Source organism: Primulina tabacum, chromosome 14 (genome assembly GCF_025594145.1).
Source record: "Primulina tabacum isolate GXHZ01 chromosome 14, ASM2559414v2, whole genome shotgun sequence".
Taxonomy (NCBI): Eukaryota; Viridiplantae; Streptophyta; class Magnoliopsida; order Lamiales; family Gesneriaceae; genus Primulina; species Primulina tabacum.
Window position 1 is genome coordinate 2763358 of NC_134563.1, and position 11725 is coordinate 2775082.

An 11725-nucleotide genomic window follows, 5' to 3' on the forward strand; every position below is an offset into this window, starting at 1 on the left:
TGATCATACTTCATAGGAGCAAAGTGAAATTAGCCCTACACAATTTTTTGGGTCCACGAGTTATTTTATAAAATTTGAGAAGAACATTCAAAATTTATGAACAAGTTATGAATATTTATTAGTAAAAAATACTTTTATAAAATTCCATGAAATCTTATTTATTTTTGTAAGGATTTCACCTAGTTAAATGAAATCCTATCAAATTCCATTAAATATCAATCTTATTCTAAATTTCATATTTTCAAATACTAAACTGATATTTACAATTACAAATTCCATCAAATCCCCTTGAATTTCATGCTTCCAAATACACTTAAGGGTACTACTCCAAGTATACATCTAAATATACATGTCAAAACGGGCTGACGGGGCGGGCCAGCCCGCAACCCACCGCAACTCGCCATTAGGCGGGGCGGGGCGGGCCAGCCCGCCATTTTGGCGGGCCTCTAAATGGCCAACCCAGCCCAACCCATCTTGGGCCGCGGGCTAGGCGGGCCAACCCGCTTATTATTTTTTTTTAAAAAAAATACTAAACAGTATTAAAATAAACATAGAAGAAAAATATATTTCAGTCAAATATTTTCATAAAAAACTTAAAAACATTGAAATAAGACATGAAAGCATATAACAATCAACATAATACATAAAAAAATAAAGTGTTTATTCTAATTCACACAAGATTTTATCGTACGCATGTACTAAAAATTAACTCATGTAATATTATGTTTTCAATAATACAGATAATTACTTTATTTACTACATTATTTTGATAATTCTGGATTAGTTCGAGTTAAACATTAAAAAAAGGAAGGGGACTGAAGAGTATAACATCTTCAAAAAAAAAATAGAAGCATATAGATTTTACCAGAGTGATTGAAGTTAGGCACATGAGAAAAAATAAGGAAGAAATAGGAATTTTTATATAAAACTTAAAAATATAAAATTCTACCCTAATTTGGCGGGCCAGCCCGCAACCCAAACGGGCTCAACCCATTTGGCCCGCAACCCAAACGGGCTCAACCCGTTTGGCCCACCTCCAAACGGGCTGCTATTTTATCAACCCAACCCGCTCAATTTTATGACGGGGCGGGCCGACCCGACGGGCCTGACCCAATTTGACAAGCCTACATCTAAAAGTGGATATTTAAGAATACCACAAAAAATCTTGTGAGACAGTCTTATAGGTCAATTTCGTGAGACAAATATTTAATTTGGATCACACATGAAAAATATTATTTTTTAATGCGAAAAGAATTACTTTTTATTATAAATATAGAAAGAGTTAACCGATTTTACGGATAAACCACCCTACTTGTATCAATAAATATTCACTTTAGATGTATCCATAAAATAATACCCTATCATCTCATTTTCCAATTAATCGTGGATAATCAAATGAATTTTGTCTGAAACAACCTCTGTTTTTCCCAAATATTGAACTTTCTTATTTTCCTAAATACATATATAGAAATCTCTTCTTCTTGGAAATTTTTTTTTTTTAACATTGTATTATTTTTATAAAATACCACACAAAAACTATAAATTTGCAATAAATAAAACATTACACCATTTTAGTTTTTAAATTCAAAAATAAATTTCTTATATAATTATAATTTTTTCAGTCTTACAAAACGAATGTGTATTAAATGTTTTTAGAACTGTTTCCTATCTTTAAAAATTAAATATATCAAATCCTCACCCTTACAAAATAAAGTTATCGGACAAAGTTAAGATTTTTTACTCTATTAAAAAATTGTGAATTAACTCTGTATTTATTTAATACACACGTTGAAATGTTCGACGTTGCACTCACAACTCTTTTACGCGCTCGTCAGTGGGATGACCTACACCGTCTAAAGCATAACAACATGACATATTATCATCCAAATTGTTTTTTTTTTAAAACAAGAAAAAGATTTAATCATTAAATAAATATAATAAAATTACATCCATCAGTCAAGATGAGTACAAAGCATTAACCAAACAAATGTGAAGGGTGGAAAAATGCAAAATGAACTAGTCTATGCGCAACTCCGCTATCACATCTGCTAACATCACTAATACCATTAAATCTACCAGAATCAAGAAGATCCAAAATGTTGGAAACTAATAATCCTTGATGATTTAGACCAACAGTATGCGAATTCACCTCCTTTACAGCAACCATAGAATCTAAAAATAGCCTCACATTATGGAAGTCGCATTGCAAGGCTAGCAACATGTCAAAATGAATTGCATGGAGCCCTGCATCCACTACTGAACTTGAGAAGCGATAACAAGATGTTGAGGCTGCACAAATCATACCAAAGTGGTTACGAATAACAACACCCACACTACAAATGCCAAGATTCTCCTTAAGGGCAGCATCCACATCAAGACATAAATGTCCCATGGGAGGAGGCTCCCATTTTTCATTTGTAACAAGCTTGGTTATCTCAGAAGAAGCAAATAAGCAAAACGAGCTTTTTGAAATTGTTCAAGGTACTGTTGTGGGGACCCGAATGCTAATTCATTCCTTAATCGTCTTTAGGAATAATTCCAATAATTATAATAAACAGGGTCTAAATTTTTTTTTTAAAATACAAAACGGAAACGTAATGTAATTCAATTCAAATTTCATATTAAACATAAATATACAAATCTTGTATTATCTACAAGAATTCAACTAGGTTCAACTATATCTCAATGCTGAATCCTAAGTTGCTTCGAAGCCCGGATCTCCACGCTATCTAGTCCAGCCTCTTTCTCTTTTTGACCCTGATCCTATCCCACCTGTTGCCATGCACACATACAGACAAGACAACAGCCGGATAACTCCGGTGAGAATTACATTCTCAGTATAAATCATGTATACATGCAATAATAAAAACAATATAAAAGCATATAACAGATATGTCTAACATGTATTCAGATCAGCATATAAATCCATATCAAGAATAAATTCTATTCTAAACATGTACCATCATCAGGAACATACATCAATATGTACCATATTCAGGAACATAATCAACATGAATCAATATAACTGTCAATTAGACTCATGACGTCACATTTAAGACTAGACTCAATCCTAGTCTAGGGATCCCGGTTTCCAGAAGTTAGCATTCCCATATCGACCAACAGTAATAGAAAAGACTCCAGTTCTATCCACGTCGATAGGGTATCGATCACCAGTAATAGAAGAAATACCAATTCTATCTACATCGATATGGTATCGATCACCAGTAATAGAAGAAGCTCGTATTCTATCCACATCGGTATAGTATCGATCACCAGTAATAGAAAAAAACTCCGATTCTATCCACATCGATATAATATCGATCACCAGTAATAGAAGAAGTTATGATTCTATCCACATCGATACGGTACCGATCGCCAGTAATAGAAGAAGCTCCGATTCTATCCACATCGATATAATATCGATCATTAGTAATAGAAGAAGTTATAATTCTATCCACATCGATAGCCAAACATCCGGTGACAGACTTTGGCACAATCGCCAATACACTATCTTGTGACATCGTGCAATGTGCCCGTGGCGATCTCACCACTATCAGGTACTTCTGTCACAAGATTACTCGTCTAATACCTGCTCTCTATTAATCAAGAGAACAAGTACATCAATCAAATCAATACAATAAGGTAAAGTATGTGATTTAGGGAAACTCGAGCCAAACCTCACTCGAGTTGTGCAATCCCAACTCAACATTAATTTATACCTTTATCTTCTCGGTCCGACGAAGACGAAGTATTGAAGTCAACTCTGTCCATACCCAATGTCCAGTTGTAGCATGCGTTGATAGGAACACAGTACTGAAGTCGGATTACAATTCAGACGGGCGGATCTTTCACAAAAGGCGTAAGGATTTTTGGCAAACTTCCTCGACCCTTTTCTCGTTTCTTCTTGCCAAATTTACGTTTGTATGTATATATGTATATATACATAACTCGTGCATGATAGAAACGTGGCATGTTCTTGTTCTGCATGACTCGCGCATATGCGCGACCCCAACCAGCGCATATGCGCGAGACCTACTGGTCTCGATGCGCTGCTTCACAACTTCTGGTGCATATGCGCGCCTCAACTCCGCGCATATGCGCCAAAGGTTCTGTCTCAAAACTTTGGCTACAGGACTACTCGCGCATATGCGCGCACACAAGTCGCGCATATGCGTGAGACCTTCTGGTCGCGCACCACTCTTTCCGCACAACTCGCGCATATGCGCGCCTCCATCCGGCGCATATGCACCAACTGCTCTGCCATGCTCGCGCATGTACGCGCATTCCAGCCGCGCATGTGCGCGAGTACACACCTTTGCACATATATTCACGTCTTTTCTCGTCTTTCCCGCTCCACTCCGTTCCGTCTATAATTACTTCAATTAATCAAGAAATCATCCCAGAATAATCTCAGATTACGGTAAATACACTCAAATCAGTTCAGATTACGGTAATCAAATTCTCGGGCCTTACATTTGAAAAGACCTCGGTTTACCTTAACAAACAAATGACCTTCTAATAATTTATGCAGCTTGAGCTTCTGATACAATATTCCAGCAGCCATGGTCCTATAATTGCATAAAGTAGTTGACAGTTAGATCCGAAACAATTCGACAGTGTTTTTGTTATTGCCAAAACTTATGGTAATTTAATCTTAACAAAATTAATATTCGATAAATTAATAACAAATCTAAAATAATATTTTGACTAGGTTTTGACTTGGAAAAATATGTTAAATTAATAAGATAATAAATTTTCTCAATACCTTATATAATATTTTAAATTGCACAACAACGAAAACGCGACGACTCGATCATTCTCATAACAACACAATTATTGCACCCGCATTACCGTTGTTATTTTGTTTTTCTTTAAATTTAAATTTAATTGGATTTCATCTCTAACTTTTCTTAGTGAACTCATAGATGCAAATGACTTATATTTACATTTTACAATGAATTTTATTTGGTTAGTCCATAAGATGAATATTTTTTAATTATTAAAAATATGAATATCATTTTTTTATTTTATATAATATGAATTCTAAAAATATGATATGAAGATTAGTAAAATACAAGGATTTTTTAATGCAATTTCTATTGTATTGTATGTATATCAATATACACCCCCAAAGCATAGGAGAGTTAATATGATTTTGGGTGATATGAGTTGATATTTCTCAAAATCGCAAGATCGATATTGTAAGAATATGTTGTGGATGTCGGTATATGACATCATCTCTTTCGGATCGATTTAACTCCTTCACTGCGTCAAGAGGGGTTTATTTCATCCTACCATGTGGGCGTTGCCCATGGATTACCAAGATTTGCCCATGCATATATAGAACCCATTTTTTTTTTAAATTGAATGTGTGACAAGATCTTACCCGTTGAAATGAAGTGAGTGTAGTGCCCACATAAATATGATCTCATGAAACCGTCAAGAGGTATTGGTCTTTGGGCTGATATAGTGAGGTTTATTACTATTGGCAAACTTTATTGAAAAAATATACACCAACATACATGTATGAAAATTGGGTTAGTAAATTTCCAAATTTCTCGATTTCCCAACTGACTTGGGTTGAATTCATTTTACAAAAAGCTCCACTACTAATAATTTTTTGTTTTTTTCCTAAAAGAAAGAAAAAAGTATGCCAGATCGCTGTCAAACTAAATGTTAGATAGATAAAACAGAGATGGATTTAAATGCTTCACTGACTTCCGTTGGCAGTAAACGCCATTCTATCCTCCACTATTCCCGGCGTATTCATCGGCGAAGCTAAAACTCTGCTGGATCTCTTTTCTCAATCTTTGATCTCATTGCTTTCCCTCTTTAGATCCAAACTTCACCTTGTCGCTTGCTCGCGCCACCCCAAGTTTGTTGTTTTCGCTATACCGACGCTGTATTTTCATTCTTGTAGTAGTGTTGCCACTTGGGACATTTTTCATTATATTTCTTGGGACGTTTTGGGGGGTTGTCTTGTAGTATTGTCGCTGTTTGGTTGGCATTATAAGCTGTTTTTAGCTTCCATTTTTCTGCGTTATCTTCGTTTTTCTTTCAGGTCGTAGTTTCTAGCCGTTGAGAGTCATATCTCTCGAATTAGGTGTGTGGGTACGACGGTTTCGAGAAAGGTTGGTTCTTGAACCGTTTGGATGCTTTTTAAAACCTGAGTCGTTTCAGGTGCTAATTAAAGTGGGAGTATTTCGCAGTTAATAGGTCTCTGCTTTTCTCAGAAAAGGAAACAAGTACAAATAGTTTATTGGGTTTGTTTCACCGAACAATGCGTTGAGTTTTCGGCCTTCCTTCTGTTGATTTTTTGAAATGAAGATCCTAGTCCAAGTTTTACTTTTTCTTTGTTTATCACCGTTTTTGGTGAAATCTTTGAGCCCATCTTTAAATGATGATGTTCTGGGCTTGATTGTGTTCAAGGCTGATGTTATAGATCCAAATGGAAGGTTGAATTCTTGGAATGAAGATGACGAATACCCTTGTAAATGGGATGGAGTTACGTGTAGTCCCAGATCCAATAGAGTGACTGAGCTTCTTCTTGATGGCTTTGGGCTTTCAGGAAGATTAGGCAGAGGTCTCCTTCAATTGCAGTCTCTGCAAAAGCTCTCTCTAGCAAAAAACAATCTTACAGGAAGCTTAAGCCTCAGTTTAGCGCAGCTTTCTGTTCTGAGAATCTTGGACTTGAGTAAGAATGCCTTATCCGGTTCAGTTTCTAGTGATTTCTTTGGCCAATGTGGGTCTTTGAGATCGATATCACTGGCTAACAATCAGTTTTCAGACCAAATTCCCGATAGTTTAGGGCCGTGCGCAACACTTGTTTCGGTAAACTTTTCGGGTAATAGGTTTTCGGGCTTGCCACCTCAGGGGCTTTGGTCGTTGCCTGCTCTTACGACACTTGATTTGTCCGATAATATGTTGGAGGGTGAAATTCCAAAAGGCGTTGAAAGTTTGAGCAATTTGAGTGTTATTAGTTTGAGGAAGAATAATTTTTCTGGTGGAGTTCCTGACGGAATTGGGAACTGTTTATTGTTGAGGGCTATATATTTAAGCGAAAATTTACTATCCGGGGCGCTTCCGAGCACAATGCAGAAGCTTACACTGTGTACTGAACTAGTTTTAGGTAACAATGGATTTACAGAAGAGGTGCCTGAATGGATTGGAGAAATGAGTAGCCTTGAGGTGCTCGATATCTCCGGAAATGACTTTATTGGCCGAATACCGGATTCTATTGGGAAGCTTCTGTCTTTGAAGATTCTAAATATTTCCAAGAATGCTCTATCTGGGAGCTTGCCTGAAGCTATAAGCAGCTGTGTAAACCTTCTAGCTTTTGATGTTAGTAGTAATTCATTGACGGGGAATCTTCCTTATTGGGTATTCAATCTTGGTTTAGAGCAACTTCTAATTTCTAATAACAGATTGAGTGGAGACTTCGGTAGTGTTTTTTCTTCGTCAACCGAAAATTCTCGAAAGAATCTGGTGATTTTGGATGTTTCCCAAAATGATCTATCCGGTGAAATTCCATATGCTATTGGGGATTTAGCCAGCTTACAATTCTTGAATATGGCACGGAACTCATTCAGCCGCAGCATTCCTGAAAATATTGGAGGATTGAAGATGTTACGCAGTTTGGATTTGAGCGAAAATCAGTTGAATGGTAGCATTCCTATCACAATCGGAAATTGCTCTTCCCTAATGTTTTTGTAAGTTTTCTGCTCAATCTTGGAACGTATTCAGAAGTAAAACCACTTGATTTCTCTGCCGTTCTTTCTGTTTGAGCATTCTTTGTGGTTGATATAAATAATCTCATGTACAGTTTAGAAGTCTTGAGTATTTAAGTTGATTGAATATCTGTTTCTGGCATTTTATTTCCAGGTTTGTTGCATCATTTGCTTTATACATGCTAACCATAAATCTTCTTGCCATTTGACATCTTGGTTCCTCCCGGGATTGAAAATATTAGACTAGGATAAATTTTTATAGATAACAAACGGTTCTATGCGCTAATGTGCATGTAGTGTTTGTCGCGAAATTTTCTGATAATTTCTTTGCGGTTTTGACCAAATTTGCCAGGTCTCTTGCTCATAATGAAATAACCGGCACGGTTCCTGCATCCCTTTCTGATCTTATTTACCTACAAATTGTCGATCTATCCTACAATGAGTTAACAGGCAACCTGCCGAAGCAGCTGGTAGATCTAGTACATCTTCAGTCATTTAACGTTGCACACAACCAGCTACAAGGCGAACTTCCTTCTGGTGGGTTTTTCAACACTATTTCACCTTCTTCTGTGTCTGGAAATCCAGGACTTTGTGGGGCTGCAGTTGGTAGAAGCTGCCATTCGGTCATGCCTAAACCAATTGTACTCAATCCCAACTCTACCGATGACACATCTGACATCATCCCTCAAAGTTTTACTCGTAGGAAGAAAATCCTAAGCATATCTGCTCTAATAGCTATTGGTGCTGCTGCTGCAATTGTGATAGGTGTAATTGCTATCACTGTACTTAATCTTCGTGTACGCGCTTCTGCATCTCGCTCTGCTGTAGCTCTTGCTTTTTCAGGTGGCGATGACTTTAGCCAATCTTCATCTACAGATGGCGATTCTGGGAAGCTCGTTATGTTTTCTGGTGATCCAGATTTTAGTATTGGGACACATTCTTTGCTCAATAAAGATTGCGAACTTGGTAGAGGCGGATTCGGAGCTGTCTACCAGACCACACTTAAAAATGGGCGCTCAGTCGCCATCAAGAAACTCACTGTATCGAGTCTGGTCAAGTCCCAAGACGATTTCGAAAAGGAAGTTAGAAAACTTGGGAAGATTCGCCATGGCAATCTTGTGGCACTCGATGGCTACTACTGGACACCATCACTACAACTTCTTATATATGAATTCGTCTCTGGTGGGAATCTGTACAAGCATCTGCACGAATCATCTGCTGGAAAGTACCCCAACTGGAACGAAAGATTCAACATTCTTCTCGGTGTGGCTAAAGGGTTGTCACATTTGCATGAAAGAAATGTCATCCACTACAATTTAAAATCGGCCAATATACTAATAGACAGCTCCGGAGAGCCAAAGGTTGCAGACTATGGTTTAGCAAGGCTTCTGCCATTGCTAGATCGGTACGTTTTGAGCAGTAAGATCCAAAGTGCCCTTGGTTACATGGCACCCGAATTTTCATGCAAAAATGTGAAGATAACCGAAAAATGTGACCTGTATGCGTTTGGTGTGCTGGTTCTTGAGATAGTCACAGGAAAAAGACCAGTTGAGTACATGGAGGATGATGTTGTAGTGCTATGTGATATGGTTCGTGGGGCACTGGAAGGAGGAAGCATTGAGGAATGTGTTGATGGGAGGCTAGAGGGGAAGTTTCCATCAGATGAGGCGATTCCATTGTTGAAGTTGGGCTTGATTTGCACATCACAAGTGCCTTCAAACAGGCCTGACATGGCAGAAGTGGTTAACATATTGGAGCTTATTAGACATCCCTCGGAAATCCATGGTGAATCTGTAGATCTTTGCTGATTTGCTAGAAGTCAAGCCAAGGCATTGACAATGGCCGCTCGGTGAAGAAGAATCCGGTCAGTCTTTCTTGCATTAAGTATTGTTTTTTGTTATCAAACAAATTTTTCGACGATTTGGTTTAAGTTTATGAATTGTATTCAGTGTATGCTTGGTTTCCGGATTCGTTTTCACCAGCTTCTATTTGAAAATCTGTTGGACATTTCTTTTAACCGATTCTTGATTTTTTACTACTGTTATTTTGAGCTGAGTATGATTCTTTCTTGATGGTTGTTTGAAGCGACTAATTCCTTGCTCGTTTAATTTTGTGCATGGAGTATCTTGGGCTTCAATGGTTTTCTAAATCAGCACTTGATGCCGTTAAATTTTGTAATATAGGAGTATCATTAGATATTGGATGTTTTTGTTTGGTTGAGTGTCAAGTATTCGGTATAAAATTTGAAGCATTTGATGGCTTATAAAATTGGTAAAAACTTGTGTGAGACAGTCTCACGGCTCGTATTTTGTGAGACGGATATCTTATTTGAATCATTCATGAAAAAGTATTACTTTTTATGCTAAGAGTATTACTTTTTATTGTGAATATCGGTAGGGTTGACCCGTCTCACAGATAAAGATTCGTGAGACCGTCTCACAAGAGACTTATTCTATAAAATTTTGTAAAAACTAACATATCTCCGTAATATTATAATATTATTATAACTTTTCGAATTTTAACGAGACAATCTCATAATATATTTATTAGTAGATTTCTTTTGAACGATTTCACAGATAATAATATATTTATGAGTATGTTTTCTGTGTAACGATCTCATGGATATAGATTCGTGAGATAGGTCGATTATTTCTATATCTGCAATAAAAAATTATATATTATATTTTTTACTAAATCAGTATATATTATATAATATATTTTTAACATAAAAATAATATTTTTTTTACTCATATTACCATAAATTATACAATATTTTTTAAAAAATAACTAAAGTAATGATATTTTTGTAGTGAAAAAAAGATATTTCAGACACAAAAATAATATTTTTATGGGTTTAATATTTTAACTCAAATCAACGTATTACATAATATTTATTCGTAATCTAAGTAACAACAAATTATATTTTTGTTGTGGGAAAAATATTTTGGATATAAAAAATAATATTTTTTATAAGTCGAATATTTTTAACTCAAAGTGACATATATTAAATAATATTGCATAATTTAACTAATAAATAATGATATTTTTGTAATAAAAAATAATTCTTTTCAATATACAAGTGATACTTTTAATAGGTCACGTCGAAAATTTATTTCACAAAGTTGACTTAAAGAATATCTCATAAGAATTTTTGTGATATGTTATTATTCACAACATTAATACGTTTTTCTAACTATACAGACGATAATATTTTATCCAAATATCGTCGACACATTATTTTTTAAAATAACAACTCAAAAAATAAGAACTTAGAGTTTACAAACTTCTAAAAGGGATTATACTATAACCCATTTAAAAATATGTTCTGCCTTCTCTTATAGTCGGGTTAGATCTTCTTTTCAATTCAAGAAAGATTAACAAGAAATTGAATGACCGAGTTAGATCTTCTCTTATAGTCGGGTTAGATTATTTTTTCAATTCATGTTATATATATATATATATATATATATATTATTGTTTACTCGTGAATAGTGGACGAACATGTGGCTTTAGAGATTCGAGTCTCTAGAAATAGTGTTTTAATTGTTAATTTGTGGGAGTTTCAATGAATATTTTGAGTTATTTCTAGAAAGTATTTTAATTGAAAAATTGTTGGGAATGCCATATGAACTAGAAGTAATAACTATATATTATAAGATTCATAAAATAACTAAATCTTATAAGACAAACTTTATGATGATTAAACATGACAATAGATACATCCATTAGTAGGTGCTATTCAAATTCATTATATATATTTTTATTTTATTTAATAAACATTTATACTTGCATTTGCTTTGGTTAATAAGATTAGATAAAAATAAGTCATGTTGTGATTATTAAAGTGAGTGTATAGGATATTGGATAATAATAAATTGGTAATGATATGCTTATTTTGACTGATTTTATCCTTTTACCATTATAAATGTCACTCTATGTGTCTAGGCCTGTGCAAGTACGATTATATAATAGGCCTCTATGCTGACTATTTCGTATTC

At 35.3% G+C, this 11725-nt stretch overlaps 1 protein-coding gene across 1 annotated transcript; it reads left to right on the forward strand.

The window, feature by feature from the left end:
• The first annotated feature begins 5679 nt into the window (after positions 1-5679).
• Positions 5680-9744, forward strand: LOC142523677 (uncharacterized). Its single transcript, XM_075627400.1, has 2 exons — positions 5680-7709; positions 8080-9744. The coding sequence occupies exons 1-2, from the start codon at positions 6322-6324 to the stop codon at positions 9533-9535; spliced, it is 2844 nt and encodes a 947-aa protein (XP_075483515.1). The 5' UTR covers positions 5680-6321; the 3' UTR covers positions 9536-9744.
• Positions 9745-11725: the final 1981 nt, after the last annotated feature.